At 38.4% G+C, this 19,956-nt stretch overlaps 1 protein-coding gene across 5 annotated transcripts in view; it reads left to right on the forward strand.

Annotated features, from left to right (window-relative positions):
• Positions 1–19,956, forward strand: part of unc79 (unc-79 homolog, NALCN channel complex subunit) — a 143,147-nt gene that overhangs the window by 96,769 nt on the left and 26,422 nt on the right. For 4 of the 5 annotated variants that reach the window (XR_010002173.1, XM_008111082.3, XM_016990865.2 and 1 more), the window contains exons 35-44: positions 641–724; positions 2,496–2,598; positions 4,797–4,937; positions 7,217–7,255; positions 7,749–7,861; positions 7,950–8,035; positions 9,633–9,806; positions 11,039–11,107; positions 13,667–13,777; positions 17,722–17,826. Coding sequence is in view for 4 of the 5 variants with exons in the window: in XM_008111082.3 (XP_008109289.1) it covers positions 641–724; positions 2,496–2,598; positions 4,797–4,937; positions 7,217–7,255; positions 7,749–7,861; positions 7,950–8,035; positions 9,633–9,806; positions 11,039–11,107; positions 13,667–13,777; positions 17,722–17,826 (1,025 nt within the window). In the remaining variant the exon portion in view is untranslated. The remainder of the gene's footprint in view (positions 1–640; positions 725–2,495; positions 2,599–4,796; positions 4,938–7,216; positions 7,256–7,748; positions 7,862–7,949; positions 8,036–9,632; positions 9,807–11,038; positions 11,108–13,666; positions 13,778–17,721; positions 17,827–19,956) is intronic. The other variant, XM_062968415.1, reaches the window with a different exon arrangement.

A 19,956-nucleotide genomic window follows, 5' to 3' on the forward strand; every position in this document is an offset into this window, starting at 1 on the left:
TGCCATAGTGGTGACATCTTTGCTCTTCCTTTGTGGTGTGGCTTGACATTACTTTCTACTGCAGCTCTTTACATCATATTCCATTTCTTGCTAAATGGCTTTCCAAACACTTAACTTGCAATTTCCAAAAGTCACCACCACTCCCATCTATATAGGTCTACTGGAATTTGTTTGGAATAGAACGGTCCCTAAATCTAAAGATCTGAGTAACATTCAAACCCAATATGATCAGTATCTTTTGATGTGATTGTTGAGATTTCAAAACTCCATCCTTTGAAGATATGTTTGAAAGTTTAAAGAAAGTGAAGTCATGATTTGAGGGAGGAACTATACCTCAGTGTAGAGTACTTGTGTTACATGCTAAACATTCATTTCAGGTTCCACTTCCAGTTAAAAAATTAATGTACCAATGGATATGACTCTTTTTCTGAGACCCTGGAGAGCTACTTTCAATGGATTGTCCTGGTTTAAGACAGCTTCTCACGTTCCTATAGATGTGCTTTTTTCTTGCTTGCTTTAGCTGTTTGCTTGTAGCTGTTGTGTATCGGTGTGTGTATGTGGTGTCTTTGTCAAACCGTGGTGGTGGAATTAGAGTCTTGATAGACACTAGTGGGAACTGAAGTTCTATGTTTATCCACAGAACAGATACAGCATGGGAAGAGGCCGTGCAATGTTTCAGTTTGCCTAAACCCTGACCTGGAGGGACCACCACTAAGAATAAGAGGTTAGTTCAGTGTCCATTCAACCTTAGTTTTGCATCTATGTCTTGATGACTAAGGTGCTTATTTAGTACTAACTATACAGATGGTTTAGGTACTCTTTGAGTTGACCTCAATCATCTGTCTTCACAGGGCTTACGATATAACAGCTTTTTCTCATTGTCACTCCAAGTCACATATTAATTGGGAAGCTTTGAGGTTAAATTCCACTGTTCAGTTGGAATTAGTTACCATGTTTTTCTCTGGCGATCATCAGAGTTTTCTTGCTAGCAGCATTCAATTACTGTTCTATTACAAATCAGCAGTAAACTGGCTCTTGATTCACTTTCATTATCAGACTTGTAGCTGTTCTAACTCACTTGATGGCTCTTCAGGGTGTAGTTTAGCTTTATGCAACAAGCGAAGTCCTAATTCATTTAAAAATGCTTGTTAAATAAGCCACTAACTTCCTATATCCATTAACTTCTAGCTTCTTATATCAGCCTCCAGGTGTCAGGTGACTTTCTGTAATGAAAACCATAGAATAGACAGGACATGAGGAAAATAACATCATCAGTGAACATGGCTTTCAGTCTGGATGGTTTCCATGATTTCTGAAGAGCTCTGAAGACCAAGAATCCATGAGCAGCAAGAGTTCAAATGCACCATTGATGCATTATATTAAGATGCACTCTACATTTTCAGTCTCTATGACGGTTATCTTTATGGAAAAGTAGTATTTCTGCTCCAACTTAACATAATGATCATTCGACAATTTTCTCTTTTTCTCTTTTATTATCACAGCATCAGTGTACAATTCCAGGCGAAGTGTGACCGCATACCAGTTATAATGCAGAAGCATTATTAATCTTGTTTGTATAGTAGTAGCAATAGAAGTCATAGCGATCTAATCACCAGTGGTAACCATATTTTTTAGACATATAAGTTCTTTTTCTACATTTTCCCACACATTGTTAAATGACTAACATTTATAACATTTGTTTATTTTTCAGGTACCCTTAGATGTATACTTTTTTCATTTTAACCTGTGCACTAAAAAGACTTTCAGGTTTCTTTGAAAGAGGAAAGCCATTGTGGGAGTCCATTTGTAATGGCAGTCTTTCTGTGCCTCAAATATACAGTAAATAAATGACTTTACCATTGTAGACCAATTTTAGCTTTGCTGGGCAATTCTAAGACTCCATTTTATCTTCTCTGTCTAATCAAAAGCTTTTTCCAAATTTTGATGAATGAAATCTTTTCATCTCCACTCTTCCTTGAAGGTAAAAAGTAATTGATCTAATGCCACATGGAAATTATATTCATTGGAAAAACCTTTGGATGCTTTGTGTATCTTACCTCTATGCCAAGAACTAATTGAAGTTTGTAGAAATTAGGATAGCTTCTTAATTTCTTTTTCTTCCATAGAGATTAGCATAGAAGAACAAAAGCCCAGGTAGCATTTAAAAGATTTATTCAACCATTTCTTGTGCACTGGGGACAAATCTTGAATATTCTCTGGAGAAGCATCCTGCAGCACATCTCTGAGTGGTTGTTTTAGATAAATCACATTTTTCTAAATCTTGCATCAGCAAAAAGCATTGGAATTATCTATGGGATAGGATGTTGAGAAAACAATCTGTTTGCACATACAGAAGAATTATTTTTATTCGGCAACAGAAATTCCATTCATCAAGGACTACTTTCCTACTTCCTTTTCTTTTCTTTCTTTTGTCTCCCTTTTTCTTCCCTTCCTTTCCCCCCTTTTTCTTTCTCCCCCACTCTCTATCTCTTCAGGTGCCACGAAGTCCAGCTTGCTGTCAGCACCCAGTATTGTTAGTATGTTTGTACCAGCACCAGAGGATTTTATTGATGATCAGCCTACTATGATGACTGACAAGTAAGCACTACTGCGTTTGCTTTGATTTATCATTGGAGACCTTGTAGCAGACACTGCAATGGAATAAGACAACAGGTTCAGAACAACAGTTGGTATCAGAGTTGAAAATGGAATAATCTTTAGAAGACTTTTCAGGACTAGATCTCTCCTAGGTGTCCCACATAGGAGAGATATGTTGAACAAATGGGACTTGTGAAGTTCCATCAGTTCCAGGGGTCTAGTAGAAATTAGATGTAGCCTGCAGTATTTTAAAGTAAGGGAAGCTGGATTCACAATGGATGGGGGAATGCCATTCTGGGAAGTTTTTAAATTCCTCTCATGACAATAAACTTTCCCTTCACCTATGGTGACTGTCCTTTTGCATCGTTATCCATTCTCCTTGCTGGTAAAAAGGTGGATGGGTCTATAGAAAAATGGCAAAGCAATCTAGTAAAGGTGGGTTTCCAGGAATTCCACCTGAAAGAGGCATTGTAGGAAGAGAAAAAAGGCAAATAATTAAATTAAGGATATATTTTTATTTCTTTGGTTTCTCATTTTTCTGACTAATTGTTTCATCCTGATGCAGCACTGGTTCAGAATTATTATTATTATTATTATTATTATTATTATTATTATTATTGTTATTATTATTTATTTCAAATCCTGCACAAAAAACCTTTATGGTTACTCTTCTGAGTTTTAGACACACTTTTATATAATATCTCTATTTTGTAAACAATTTGCTCCAAGTTGTGAAGTTCCATCAGTTCCAGGGGTCTAGTAAAAATCAATGAAATTATGTTGAAGCCTCCAACATAATTTCACTAATTTCCACATTTTGTATGCATTTTCCCCTAGTATACAAACTATTTCACACATTTTTAATAGCCAAAGACCTCCCCCACACATATGATGTATTAAGATTTCCTTAATACACAAATGGCTGTACATATTTTTGATTTCTGAGCTACATTATAAAATTAAGTAAGGCATCTGATTAGCAATATACAACTGTATTTTGATTCAAGAAGTGAATATGGTAATTTTACTTACAGGGTCAAAAACAGGAAAGTCATGTCTTGCATAAGAAAACCTGCTCTTGTAATGTAGAGTTTTACCTGGTGATCCAATTTTATACTTAATGAAAATACAGTTTTAATGAAAATTTAATCACAAGGAGACTGTGTTAAGTTTTTGAAACTTAAAAAACAATTAAACTTTTGTTGTTCTCTTCAAAGACATGGCCGTTTCGGTGTAGAAAGATATAAAGGAATCCTGCAGTACCTTTGAGACTTAGAAGCATACATTTTCTAGCATAAGCTTGTTCTGACTCCCATCCACTTTATCAGATGCACCTGCATCTGATGAAATGAACTGATGTTCAGAAGGGCTTATGCTTGAAATTTGTTCTTCCTGGATAATCTGAAAGATGGTACAGGATATTGGTTGTAATCACTTTTTAAATTACCTGTTTGCTTGTGTTGTTTTTATCTCCATCAACTGCCATGATTATTTTTATTAAAATAAACATTAATAAGTAACACACACACTCTACCTCTAAAAGCAAATCCCTGGCTGTTGCTCTTGAAGATGGAAACAAAATGAAATGTGTGAGAAATGGGAGGTGTGGTGAATGCTAAATATGCTATGAGGTTAATTTATTTCAGCCAGTTGGTCTGGTTGTCTTCTAAAAACTTTGGCAGCAAGTAGTAAACTGGGCTAAATGAGATTGACTTTCATGACCTTGCTGGCATTTTCTCCTGCTGTTGTGGAAAGAGAAGAGGAAAATTGCCTGTACAATCCCATTAAGTTCAAATATCACAATCTGTTGGAGACATTAACGAGCGGTTGATCAAATTAACCCAGCATCCCCGTTGGGCCAAAGCGCACTGGTTTCCCAGTGTTGTTTGTCTCTCTGTATGGCTGGCAATATTCTGCCTCATCTCTTCTGCATCTGACATGTCCCTTAAGATCAGACAATTACAGAACCTTGGCGAAGCTTTCAAAGCATTTTAATGGCCTTGCAAGAGCAGCTTGCCATTCTGCAACAGAAACAACTTACTTGTTGGATCTGAAAGGAAACTTCTTAATGGTGGGGAATTAGCTTGCTTCCCATCTTGCTACCTATTTTCATGCTATCACTCATGATAACTGTAATCCTTGCACAAATCTAATGTGATCTTGAATGCCAAGCTCACTTTTTCATTATTTTCTTCCAGGTGCCATGATTGTGGAGCCATCCTAGAAGAGTACGATGAAGAAACATTAGGTCTGGCCATAGTGGTGCTTTCCACATTTATTCATCTTAGCCCAGACCTGGCTGCACCTTTGTTACTGGATATCATGCAGTCTGTAGGAAGGTAATACCCCTCCCCTCCCCTCCAGCCTACCTTCTGTGCAGTGCAAACCAGAGATTTAGCTCAGGCAAGGTAGGCAGGCATGAGTGGCTTCACTCACATATAGTTAAGATAGTATTTATTTATTTATTTATTTATTTACAGTATTTATATTCCACCCTTCTCACCCCGAAGGGGACTCAGGGCAGATCACATCACACATATAAGGCAAACATTCAGTGCCTTGACATAGAACAAAGACAAGAACAAACGCAGGCTCTGAGCTGGCCTCGAATTCATGACCTCTTGGTCAGAGTGATTGGTCTCAGCTGGCTGCAGCTGGCTGCTCACCAGCTTGCGCCACAGCCTGGGCTGTGTAGTATAAGTCTTATGTCACTGTTTTTCTGACACTCCACTTCCATTTTGGCTGTCTATTGAATTGTGGAGCAAGGGCTTCAGCATCCACAGTAACTGTTATGTGCCCTCAGGTCATTTTCGGCATGATGAACCTGCCATAGGGTTTTCATGTTAAGATTTGTTGAAAGGGAGTTTAACTTTGCCTTCCTCTGAGGCACAAAGACACAGGATGTTTTGTCTACTGCCACTCCTGTAGCAGCCAGTTTTATGGTGACAAGTGTGTCTTAGCCCTTTGTGGCTCCCAGTATGGCCTTGCAACTGGCAGAACTTGCCAATCTCTCATGAAGAAAGCTGGAGCATAGCACAGCATGAACCTTCCAATAGTTCTTGTAAGTCAAAGGCAACAGCAACCCAGTTGTTGTAAGCCTTTGAGTTGTTTCCAACTCAAAGGCTTAGGTGAACCTATCATAGGGTGATTTTGGCAAGATTTGTTCACACGGGAATTTCAATTGCTTTCCTCTGATGCTGAGGCTGTGACTTGCGCAAGATCATTCAGTGGGTTTCCATGGTCAAACAGGAATTCAGACTCTGGCATACAGAGTTTTAGTCCAACCTTGAAACCATCATACTAGCTCTAACCTTACTGTGCAAAAGCATGGAGTCTTAAAGAGCATTTACTTTTATTTGGGATGTCATCAAGAAATAGGTAATTTTTAATACAAAGGGTTCTTGCTTACATTAAACCAAATCACTAATTCATCTAGTTTCGCACTGCATTGCCAACACTGACTGACAGTGACTCCTCTGAATTTCAAAAGAAGCAAAAACTGGAGAGCATAAACTGAAATTCATATAGGAAACAACTGACACAACTCACACCCTTCTACACTGATAAAATAACCATCTGAGTATCTTAAGATTTCTCTACTTTTTTTTAAAGAGAACTTTCTGTGAATTCCCCTCCATTTCAGTCAGGGTCTTTCCCAGACCTACCTGGAGGTGTCCGAGATTAAATCTGAGGCCTTTCCCATAAAAAGCAGGTTTTCTTCCCTTAAATAGTGGCCCTTCTCCAATGATGTAATAAGGGGAAAGTATGTAGAATTCAGGCTTAGTCTCCCTCATTGGAAAATCCCAAATCCTCCAGAACCCAAAACATTTTACTAACAGCCATCTACTTCTATTTGTGGGGAAAGGGGGTTAATCACACACCCAGCACCCACTGACCTCAGGGAATACTGATGGGCAAAAGAGAAGAGGAAGTGGACTCCATTTACACAAGGCTCCTGTAAAAAGCAGACCTAAATGTTTCTGAAAATCAACTTCCACCTGGCCAATGGCTGTGTGTAAAAAGGTGCCACCCTGGAAATGACAGTGAAGGCAAGTGCAGAGTGAACACTTTGGCCACCACCTGTATCCAGCCACAGAGAATCAAAAAATACTCACAGTGGTGGAAATGGGAGGAGGATTTTCCTTTGTCTTCCCAGATACTTTGCTGAAAGTTCAGAAAGTGTTCAGACTACTGTGGAATCTTCTGGGACATCTGTTTTTTGTAAGGATCTTTTGTAAGTAGAGTCCTTCTCTCCTTCATCTCATTTCTTTCTCCTGTCAGGGCTCCTTGAGGAAAAGTTAAGCAGGCACTGGCCATGTGATTAGCCCCCTTTCTTCCTATCCCCCAAAACTCCAAAACCCCAAAAATATCTGATCCCAAACATTCCAGAAAAAGGAGACTCAACCTGGGTATGACTTTTTGTAACTTTTTACAGAATAATAATAAGACAATAATATGACAAAGTAAAGGCAGTTTTACACAAGCAGATGATTGAGCCCACATGATTGTAAAATGATTTTAACTGGAATTTGATTGCACCTGTCATTTCAGCTGTTTTGTTTCTGTAAAAATAAAGGCTTTTCATTAACCATTTCTCCCTATTTTTTGTGCCCACCAGGTTGGCATCAAGTACCAATTTTTCTAATCAAGCAGAAAGGTACAGTACAATCAAAACAAGTCTGCTACTACGAATTGCAGGGCAAAAAATAAAATAAATATGTCTTGTTTAGTAGAGGAAATTTTGTATAATGGGAAAAAGAATGTGAAGCCAGATCTCAATCAGGGTGGGGTTTTTTTGTTGTTGTTGTTGTTTAGGTACAGAGTCGGTTGGGAAATGACAGCCCTGTAGGTATTCTGAACTATAATGCCTGTCTTCCACTGCCTGTATGGAAGGTTATAGATACTGGATTTTATGTTATATTTTCTCCAAAAAGCTGTAAGCATTTCAAAACAATTAAAATGTTCACATGTTCAACAAAAACAAGAGAAATGAAGTAGAATAAAAACAAAACCTTCCTCCAGGAATTTCAAATGATTGGAGTAATTGATTATGCTGATTTCCTTGAGGAGATAGAAATGAGTCTTCTTTAGTTCTAGAATATGGCATTAGGTTAATAATGCTTCTTCTTTTCATTTACTTTGCCCCACAGCATGATGATCCCAGGGAATGCTGCAGGAGTGGCCAAGCAATTTCTCCGTTGTGTATTTCATCAGCTTGCTCCCAATGGTATATTTCCCCAGCTGTTCCAGAGCAACATCAAAGGTAATGTGCAGTGCCCCTAATTTCTTTCTGCCATTCTCCACCACCTCCATACTGAAATCTTATTGATACAAAATGGTATTCTTTGCAGATGGAGGTTTTTTGAGGACCTTGGCCACATCTCTTATGGATTTCAGTGAACTCAGCTCCATAGCTGCATTAAGCCAGCTCCTAGAGGTTAGTTCAACATGAATTCTACCTTAGCAATATATGGTATTGAGTGTATTCTGCTTCTTTCTGCCCTTTCTGCTAACTTTTATATTCAGAGGTTTGCTCGATGTTGAATTGCAGCTCCATAAAGTTCTAGCTAATATAGCCAATGGTGAGGAGTTATGGAGATGATCCCTCTACAGCAGTGGTACTCAACCTGTGGGTCCCTAGATGTTTTGGCCTACAACTCCCAGAAATCCTAGCCAGTTTACCAGGATTTCTAGAAGTTGAAGCCCAAAACATCTGGGGACCCACAGATTAAGAACCACTGCTCCCCAGCAACATCTGGAGGCCTATGGTTCTCCTTTTTTTAGAAGTACAATCTGCGATACTGTAGAAACAGGAGACCATGGATAATAGCAAACTCTAATGAAATGAACATATTTCACTGGATGTTACCAGAGAATCTTTCTGGAGGACCTAGAATATTCCCAGATAAGTATCTTGTCATGAAGGATTCTGGACTGATGAGAAACTTTGCACTTCAAGACTTATTCTGCACAAATTTAACACATTGTTGTTTTGCACAGAAAATAGCATTTTCTGCATGGATTTCAATGCTGAAATATTAATTCATAGAAAGAAAATTTTGCAAATATGAATATATTCTTTATAAAATTTACACTTAGTTGATTTGCATACAAAACAGTGTTACTTTTGCATCGAACAGTATATTTTGTGCAGAAATTAGTATTTCTGCTTTGAAATGTTATTTTCTACATACTTTCTGCATACAAATTTTGTGCAGAATAAATCTGATAGCTTTTGAAGACATTCTAACACCAGGAAGAGAATTGCTTCGACAACATAGGAAGAGGATTGCTGAAATTATTCATCGCTAATTTTGAGAAGAAACTTAGTAAGAATTCTATCTTTTATTGTTCTACTGTGAATCACCCAGAGATCTATCAGTGGATCTCCACTTAACCATCTGGTTATCCCTGGATTAGACAAACATCTGCAAGGTATCATAATCATAGCCACAAAGAATCTCCTGTGTCCAAAGTCAGCATATAGTTGCTTATTATGAGTTTTGATGATCCTTTTAGAAACTATTAGCCTAATGGAGCTTCTAGCATCTTTAGCTGTTGTTCTTTTTTTGCATTCTTATGATATAGATCTTGCACCGTGTTATGTCGTTATTATTTGGTATCAATGAAACATAATGGAAATGGGTTGGCTCTGAATAGATGCACATGCAATTGCAGCTGGACTGGTGGAAGGGCAGTTTTCTGCCCACTCCTTTTCCATGGCAGCCGTCCAAATTTGATGTAAAGGGTTGGGAGTCCATGGTGAATAAGGAGAGAGGAGATGGAAGAGTGTTCAAAAGTAATTGGGAGGACATTCCATGATAAAGCCCTTCTCCTAATAGAAAGCAGATTCTGCATTGAATCCAAAACACTTTGTAATGATCTGTTATTTCTCAAAGTAAGTGGAAGTCTCCAACTTTACTGTGAACTTTACTATTTGTATTTTTCATGGTACGTCTTACAGATTTTGGTAGAGAGTTGTTATGGTTAGTTGTTTCATTCTTTTATATTTGTGTTCATATTTACTTACGTAGGGTTTAAACACCAAAAAGAATTTGCCAGGAGGGGGTGCAATGTTGCGCTGTTTGGAAAACATTGCTGCATTTATGGAAGCTTTGCCTATGGATACCCCAAGCAACCTTTGGACTACCATCAGCAACCAGTTTCAGACTTTCTTTACAAAGCTGCCTTGTGTTTTGCCACTTAAGGTAAAGTATCAGCAGTATAAGTCTTCTGTTAACATACAGTTCATTGTCAGTGTTTATTCCTTTACGTTCCCTTACACGCACTCATTCCCTTACAACTGGAAAAAGACTCCTACTTGAAATGTAGGAGAGCCAGTATACAGTCAGTTTAGCCCACCTTTCCTAAACCTGATGCTATTCCAGCCACACTGACTGGAGAAGTTTGAGCATTATAGTTCAAAAATATAACTTTTCCAGGCTCTGTACCATTCAGGTGTGTTGGTTTACAAATATCATAGCTCCAAAGAAGGCACCACTGTTTGGGAAAGGCAAAACAGGGATCAGAAATCCTGTTCAGAGGATTTCACCTCACTTTCTGCCCCTATGATAATTGGATTTTGAACAATTTGGCTTGTTGTGGAAACAAGGATTGGTGAGAAAGCTCCAGTGGAGACACCTTTTCCCCATTATTGTTTATCTTATGATGTAAATGTACTTTGACTGGGCTTACTCCCATGTGAGCCTCTCTGAGTCCCTTCGGGGAGAGGGTGGTGGCATATAAAAATTAAGTTGTTGTTGTTGTTGTTGTTGTTGTTGTTGTTGTTATTATTATTATTTCCCTTCTGAGAGGTAGATTTCTCTCACTTCCTGTTGTCTCACCCCCATTCTTAACTATAAGCCATTTGTCAGTCAGACATTTGTAACTTGAAAATACCTGTACATGTTTTTGAGCTAGAAACTTCACATCACAATGTGGCCCAACCTCTAGGAAGAGGCAGACTTCTTGAAATAATATGTAGAGCTGCTGGCCCACATAACAGAATTTTGCTGGCCCCTTCCTCAACATTCATACTATGAAAGAAATGCAACAACACTGTCACCAAAATCTTGGTGCCATCCTTGAATAGGAGCTTCATTCAGCATTGCTGTCTTCCCATGAAGCCCCATGATACTTCCAGGAGGGTCCAGCTTTTCTACTTGTCCCCTCCCACACAAAGCATATTACCACTACAAACTTTGAATTGACTTTGTCCACTTATTGTACTTCCCATTTGGGCTATACATTTGTACTTTTAAAAATGTGAGTGCTTAGATTCTTGAGAATGTGAATTTAGTTTCCAATACCACATTTTGGGCTCCCACACAAATATTCACTGTCCCCTTTCCTCACTATATGATTCCTGATAACACAGAATTTCTTGTTTAAAGGTAAAATCTAATTGTTTCCTCTCTGTTTCCATTCTATTGAACCTCAGTGCTCTTTAGATTCCAGTTTAAGGATAATGATCTGCTTGCTGAAGATCCCAACCAGCAGTGCTGCCAGGGTAAGCAGTAAGGTTTTTCATATCAGTATTGCTTTTGATTTTGTCCTAGCAGGAAGGGTATAATGACTGATTAAAATTGTGCAGTATCAAGCTGGAAAGTGGGACTCAGAATCTAGGTTACATTGATGTGTGGGAGGGATTTATTATGTGGGTGGGAATTTATATCTTCTTAAGGAGTTGGATTTTGATTTTTTTCCCTTCTTTTTTAATCAGCACCAGCAGACTTACTTAAAGCCTGTTCTGCCATTCAAAAGTTTGGCCAAACAGTTTTTGGCCTGAGTTCAAACAGAACTGGACTAAAATGTTTTGCTGCTAGATCAGCAAATGACAAAATACCTTCTATCTACTGGAGTCCAAGTGTATACTACCTCATGCCAGCCACGGTATTCTGACACTTCAGTCACAGCATCCCACAAGTATCTCTCCATGCCCGGGCAGGAAAAAAAGTTCACAACAAAGAAAATAACCAGGTTTCCAGCCATTTCATATCACCCTATCACTACCTGAGGCATTTGCTTCACCTTACCTAATGGTAAAATTGGCCCCATGAACAAGTACAGTATTTAATAGGAAATGTTAGATAGGGTAGGTTCTTTGTTATTCTTAGTTACTGAAATGTATAGGCCTACTATATATATTCAAGAAATTTTAGTCAAAAAATCAGCCCAGAAAATTGGATCGACTTATCCATGGATCAATATGCATACCTTAATGCTTATTTAAAAAGAAACTATTCCCTTCTGTGTATACAGTGACGAAAATGAGAGTGTAATCCATCCCAGGCAAACACAAAAGAAGCACCAATACCTTCTACTCTCTTTGCAGCAGCCCTGCTTCTGGCCTTTTGAATACTAGTTTAGGAAAATGATGATGGCTCTTTGATCCTGGCAGGCCTGTAAGGGGGGGGGGGGAGGCTAGGGGGTTCAACCCCCCCCCCCAAATTTTTCAGGTTAAAAAAAAAACCTGGTTTACTCATGAATTTTAACTGGTTAACCAAATCCCCATGCTAAGTCTATGAGACGCAAAAAATTAAGAGTCCTTCTAGGCACTATTTCAAGCAGATATTGACAGGCCTGTATGGTTAGGTGGTTAGGGATTCAACCCCCCCCAAATTTTCAAAAAAAAAACAACCCCAAATATTTTTTTCTGGCTACAGCACTGGATCCTGGCACCCTCTCCAGGTGCTTATGCTGAAAAATAAGATGAGGAAGGGGGGAAGGAGACTGACTTTCTTTCTCCAGTTTTGGCAAGGAAGGGTTAATGGGATGGAAGCACCTTTTGCCTCTGTCTCTTGTCACTATCTTCAAGTTGGATCCTTGTTCTAACAATGATTTGTGTGTAAATTGACACAAGGTTCTGGGAGCTTATACAGTAGTATGTACAATGGTTCTTCACATAACACATACCCTGTTTCCCTGAAAATAAGACATCCCCGGAAAATAAGACCTAGTAGAGGTTTTGCTGAATTGCTAAATATAAGGCCTCCCCCAAAAGTAAGACCTAGCAAAAATTTTGTTTGGAAGCATGCCTGTCAAACAACATCAGAGCATGCAGGATTGGTAAATGTATGTAACAAGAACTTCTTGAAAGGATTCACAGTTTGTCTGGTTATGCTGGTTTGCGATGACAACTACTGTAAAGTATATGATAAATTTTCATTTTTTATTCAACAATAAATGTGAATGCTTCTTCATGGAAAAATAAGACATCCCCTGAAAATAAGACCTAGCACATTTTTGGGAGCAAAAATTAATATAAGACACTGTCTTATTTTCGGGGAAACAGGGTAAGTAAATGGTGAAATCCATTTCTGCAGGATGTAGTGATGCCCACTTATTTGGACAGTTTTAGAAAGGCAATCAATGGTTAATAATTCCTGATAGCAATATGTTACCTTCAAATTAATATTTTAATGTTTAATGGTTTCAATGACACAAAGGATTAATTGGATTTTAAACATTTTAATGGATTTACATTGTTTTAATTTGCATGGTGCCTTGAGTCCTTCTAGTGGGAGAAAGATGGGATAAAAATAAAGTAAATATTATATTTAAAAACCAATATCAAAGGCAGTATGTTTTTGATTATCAGTTGCTGAGTGGAAGATAAGTTACTGTGATCATGTCATTTTGGGGGGCTTCCCACTAGGCCTATCGTTAGCCACTATGACAAGCCTGAGTCAGGGTTAGATACAGCAGAGTTCTTCATATGTCCTTAGGAGAAGTGTCTCTTCACATTGGTCTGTGGTGCTCTATATGGTTAAAAGTGTCCAATGTGAGCAAGCAAACGGCTGTTCTAGTCTCCTTCCTTCATCCCGAAAAATACTTCGGGGGGAGGGCCCTGCTTTTCCTGGCACCCTCCCCAGGTGCTGGCTGGGAAATCCCTGAGCACAGCCGCTGGAATGAATCAACTTGGACAGCTGCAGCCTTATGTCCTCCAAGCAAAAGATTGAAGGCTTTCTTTTTTATGATGAATGATTTCACATCCCACTCAATAACCTTCGTTTTGCTGAAGGATGCAAGTGTACTAACATCCTCCTTCATATGTCTTTCACTTCAGAGTCTTCTGGAACCATTTTCAAAACTGCTGAGTTTCATAATCCAGAATGCTGTCTTCACCTTGGCTTACCTGGTTGAACTATGTGGTTTGTGCCATAGAGCATTCACTAAGGTAACTAAGTAATGCATACTTTAAATATTTGAGACTGACAAAGATACTTCTTCACACATATTGTCACTCTCTAGCACAGCAGGACTTTAATTTTTACTACTTGCAACCCCTTTTCTCCCAATAAGTTTTTACGTGACCCCCCAGGTATATACGTTTATAAAACAGATATAAAAATCAAGCATTTACTGATAATAAATTAATATTTGGAAGACTTTGCTATACAGGCTGGTTTTCTTTTCAATGATGTACAGCTGAAGGATTTTCTGCAGAGCCCACAGTAAATACTATATGTTTTTGCTAACAGATTTATGTAAATAGGTTGCATTCAGAAATCCTTTCACTGTTGGCAAATTTTTCTTTGACCCCAACTTTAAGCTAAGGGGACCTCATTTAAGGCCAGGACCCACAGTTTAAGAAGCAGTGATTTAGCAGTATTGATATTTAAACAAATACTCCTTTGTTTTCTTTCTTTCCTAAATTAAAGATTTTGACATTTTCTGTTTTTGAATTTTTATAGAATGAAACTGTAAAAAAACAAAAACATTCTTTGGGAGGAAAGAGGAATCCACTAGGAGTACTTTCAAGGAGTAGAGAGCCTTGGTTCATCAACACAACTTTGGACTCCAAATTTCGTAATCCCTTAATTTCGTAATCCATGATGACTAGGGATTCAGGAACTCCAAAATTTCTGGAGGTCAGGTGGCCAATAAATGTAGTTAAAATACAATAACTGGTAACTAATTTTATGGAGAAGATAGCAAGGAAATACACAATAAAATTCAAATCTACATTATAAGTGGAATAAAAATGATTATGATTGGATGTCTAGCACAAAAAGCATGTGGCCAGTGCAGAATTTTTTTATTTTAAATACTGTGATAAATGGTGCACTTTGTTATTCATTTTCTTGAGTCGGGTAATCATAGCATGATAAAGAGGGTCATGATAAAGAGACTCTATGGACATAATAGTCAGGATCATAATACTCAGTTATATGGACATAATAGTCAGAACACACTGTTATTTCTGTACATTTTGCCAATCTGTGGCTATTTGGGTATTTCCAGTGATTATAATTTGTTGCATTTCTGACAGCAACATCTCTTTGGCCACATCTCTATGCCCTTAGCTTCTTCACGCACCCATTCATTGTCCCAAAAATTTGGAGAAATCTTAGAAGGAAAACAAGTGAAGTGAAATATTTCTGCCAACAAATAACAGTAATTCAGTCAATTGTCCTGGGAAAATTTGATTCTTCTTCTCTCTTTGGTACGTTTGTAACTGTTAAGGAAAATATGACATGAACATCCACATCTGTGCTAAATGCAGAGCTTTTGTTTAGTGCTTGCTATTTGTTACATATCTGTTGTAATTGTTTTAAATCAGTGAGTCATTCTCTGTCTTTGCTTTTTCAACCTGAGAAAAATCCAGATCTATCAAACTGGAGAAGCTGCTGAAGCATATACTTCAGAGGAGAGCAAATTAGTTTGCCTGTATGTGGTGGGGAGCTGGGAGAGGAGGTGCTCCTTCCATTTGTCTGCATGCCAACTCAAAATGCTCAGTGGAACAGAACAGCAGATGTCACTGCCACACTCCTTGGCAATATAGCCATTTTCTTCCCCCATGGAATCAAAATCTGCCTCTCAGGGACTAGGAGCTGTGGAATTTGGACAGATGCAGAAACACACTGAAGGAACCAAGACATTGTGGGACATGTTTCCCTCAAGGGAACTAAAATGAGGCAAACATTAGGAATACATTAATAATAATAATAATAATAATAATAATAATAATAATAATAATAATAATAATAATACTTTATTTATACCCCGCCACCATCTCCCCAACGGGGACTCGGGGCGGCTTACATGGGGCCATGCCCAAAACAATACAATGTAAACAGCATATAAAAGAACAGCACATCACAGTACAATAAGCAATACAATAAATAATAATATCCATTACAAAATAAAACAAGGAGACAATGAAAACAAGGGCAGACCACATGAACATTAAGTTAAAACTCGGGGTGAGAAAGACATAAAAATAAAACCACAGTGAACAGGGTCATAAGGGAGTGGGGTATTCTGGAGGATAGATATTAGAGGGAGCAACGGAAAAGAAATATAAAATGGTTACTCTCCAAAAGCACAGCGAAAGAGCCATGTTTTCAAGTTTTTCTTGAAGGCTGCTAGTGTGGGGGCTTGCCTAATATCAGCGGGCAGAGAATTCCACAATCCGGGGGCCACAGCAGAAAAGGCCCTCTCCCTTGTTCCCACAAGGCAGGTCTGGGATATCGGGAGTGGGGACAGGAAAGCTTCCCCTGATGAACGAAGGGATTGGGTAGGCTTGTGATAGGAGATACGGTCACGAAGGTAGGTGGGTCCCAAACCGTTTAGGACTTTATATGTGATGGTATACACCTTGAATTGGGACCGGAAAATAAAAGGCAGCCAGTGGAGCTCCTTGAACAGGGGAGTAGATCTTACCATTATGATGGTAAGAACTGTTTGGCGGTGTAATATACTGCCTCAGAGCATAGTGGAGGTTATTTTCTCTGGAGGTTTCTAGGCAGAGGCTGGATGGCCACCTAACAGGAGTGATTTGATTATTATTTTTTACATGGCAGGGTACTGGACTGGATGGTCCTTGTGATTTCTTCCAACTTTATGATTATAATAAATTTATTCTTATATCCCGCCCCATCTCCCCGAGGGGACTCGGGGCGGCTCACAACAATAATAAAAACAGTGACAAATTACACATTGTAAAATCAAACATGAAAAGCAGTCTATGATTCTATGATTCTAGCAGAATGACTACATAAGAACCAACTTTGTGGTGAATTGAGTTATACAGATGCTGTTTACAATCCTGTCTGGCTCAGTATAACCTGCTAGGTCTGCAAGTAGACCTATGGTCAACTGAGCTAAATACCATTCCTTGACTTACTGAACAATTTCTTATGCCTAGACGCCATAATTCCCTACCTTGTGGGAATGGGCACAATTACAGGAGCATCTGACATGAAATTATGACACTAATGCTGAGATCTGCCAGGGTCCTTTGGCAGGCGCAGTGACACTGTAATCATTGCACATCCAGCTTTGGGCATGTAGCCGAATGCTTCTACGATCCTGCTCACTTTCCACAAAGCAGGGGCTTTAGAGAGTTTTCAGTGAAGAGGAAGGGAATACCAATTCCTGCAGTGCCTTAAAAAGATATATGCAAATCCCATGTACATGTCCCTAACAAGATGCCAACTTCTCTTTATTTCTGTAATATTGTGGTATATCTGAATCAAGGAAAACCAATGTTGGCTGACTCCCTGCTTCCACTTCTTCTGCTGACAAGTGAAAACATTCCCATTCTGTCAGGTTTTTAGGAACTGAATGTGATAGGGTTTTAATATAGTTTACAAATGAACTTTAAATAGTTTTAATGTTATACATTTTAAAAATAGTTTTTAAATTATGTGCACACATGCTTAATTTATAAATCACACTGAGTCTGGTTATTGGGGAAAAGAATAAATGAATAAAACAACAGCAGCAGTAATGTTGGGCAGTCAGGGACCTAGTTGCATTCCCAGGACCATCTGTGGGTCCCAGTTTGTGCAAAAATGTATTAAATATTCTTTCAAAATCCCAGCTGAAAGTGATTTCTTGCCTTTAGAAAATGCTATAGTTAAAGGCTCCAATCCTTTTATTAAACATAAAATTGCTACTTCTGAGGTCCTCCTGGAAATGTTGAGGTGGGAGAGGAGGTCCAATAAAGGCCTTGAGGCAATATGGGGTTCCCGTGGGCCATGCTCAGCTGATACCTGATCTATATACTCAGAACATGTGTGTTTGTGTGTTGCTATCTGTACATGCAAAAATGCACAAGGATTTGCCATTAATGACTATTAGAAGCATGATTAACACTTATTGTCATTTTTGCAGGAAAGGGATAAATTCTACTTGTCTCGAAGTGTCATCTTGGAGTTGCTGCAAGCTCTGAAGTTAAAGTCACCCTTGCCAGATACAAACCTGCTACTCTTGGTTCAGGTAACCTTTATTTATTTATTTTTCCCCAAAGGTGGCACAGTGAAATTTCTTAGACCCTTGTTAGACCTGTTGCTGTCTAAAAAGCTTTAATGTCAGTGAGAACTTCTATGACTGAATGCCATCCCTGCCCTCATGCCCAGCCCTTACTAAGGGAGATACTTTTTAAAATCAATATACAATAGCCACATTTTCCTTCCCTTATCTGTCTAACTCAGCGGTTCTCAACCTGTGGGTCCCCAGGTGTTTTGACTGACAACTCCTAGAAATCCCAGCCAGTTTACCAGCTGTTGGGATTTCTGGAAGTTGAAGCCCAAAAACATCTGGGGACCTGCAGGTTGAGAACCACTGGTCTAACTGAATTTGGGGGCTGCATCATCAAAATGTAAAAAAAAACTGCACCTTAGTGGGATTGAGTCAGATCCAAGTGGATTGGGTTCAGATTGAATGTCTCTGGATTTTGCTCATTGATTGTTCTGGTATTAGACGTGGGACAAAAAATCTTAGAAGCACTTATTGCACAGTTTGAAAGAGATTTCTAAACTTATATATCGTATATACTCAAGTATAAGCTGACCCTAATATAAGCCGAGGCACCTAATTTTACCACAAAAATTGGGGAAACTTATTGATTCGAGTTTAAGCCAAAGGTGGAAAATGCAGCAGCTTACTGGTAAATTTCAAAATGAAATAGATCCCAATGAAATTATATTGAGGCATCAGTAGGTTAAATGTTTTTGTATATTTACCGTATTTCAAAGAAAAACAGTAAACTACTTCTGAAAGTGGAAAAGTAGGGTCAAAAAACAATATGATATTAACAATAATTTGATAATAACAACAACAACTTCATTTTTACCCTGCCCTATCTCCCCATGGGAACTCAGGCCAGCTTCCAACATAGTAATAGGCAAACATTCAATGCCTACATAAACAATGCTGAGGTAGATATAGATCTAATTTCACATATGCATTTCGCCCTGAAACATTTGTAAATCCTCTCTATATATGTGCATTTACCTCCTGCAATATTTGCAAGTCCTATATATTTATGTTTATATCTATCTAGAAATCTCTATGTGTGTGTGCGCATTTTCCCCTGCAATACTTGCAAGCCCTCTATATGTATATTCATATATATCTAACTTGACATCTTTATATAGATAATTAGATCCATATAGGAGTTGCAAAAACTTGCAAACATGTGAGGCGAAAATTCATATATAAAATAATGTATACACATAGATACAGATATACAGGTACATGGAAATCTCTAGATATCTATATGCATATAGGATTCACAAAGACTTGCAAACATATGAGGGGGAAATTCATATATAAAATTAATGTATATAGATAGATAAAAATATAAAAGGAACATAGGGATTGCAATATCTGTATATCTGTAGCAGAGATTAACAAATATTTCAGGGGAAAATGCTTTTATAAGATTAATGGGTGTGTGTGTGTGTGTGTGTGTGTGTGTGTGTGTGTGTGTGTGTGTATATATATATATATATATATATATATATATATATATATATACACACACACACACACACACAGTTCGAGGCCAGCCCGTGGCGGGGTGAGCACCCGTCAATTAAAAATTAAAAATAGCCCCTGCTCGTTGCTGACCTAGCAACCCGAAAGATAGTTGCATCTATCAAGTAGGAGATAAGGTTCTTCCTGACTTGCAAGGGCCTCTGTCCCTTTTCAAAACATTCCATTGGTTAAGAGCGAGGGAGGCTTTGAAAAAGTAAACACTGATAAGGGAGGGTAAGATGAGAGATAAATATATCATATATTACACAGGCTCCACTGCCGGCTTGACCTTGACCCAATTATAAGCCGGGGGAGGCTTTTTCAGCTCATAAAAAGGGCTGAAAAACTCGACTTATCTTCGAGTATATACGGTACGTCTGTGTTGACTGCACATTTCTTTCATTTGTCTAACCATTATCAGTGTGTGACTTCAACTCATTTCTGACTTATTGTGACCCTAAGGCAGACCTATCCCAGGGTTTTCTTGGCAAGATTTCTTCAAAGCAGGTTTGTCATGGCTTTCCTCTGAAGCTGACTCATAGTTAGCAGACTTTGAGCTTCTGAAATATTGAAGATGGTCATAAAAAA

Source organism: Anolis carolinensis, chromosome 1, assembly GCF_035594765.1.
Source record: "Anolis carolinensis isolate JA03-04 chromosome 1, rAnoCar3.1.pri, whole genome shotgun sequence".
In the NCBI taxonomy this organism is placed as follows: domain Eukaryota; kingdom Metazoa; phylum Chordata; class Lepidosauria; order Squamata; family Dactyloidae; genus Anolis; species Anolis carolinensis.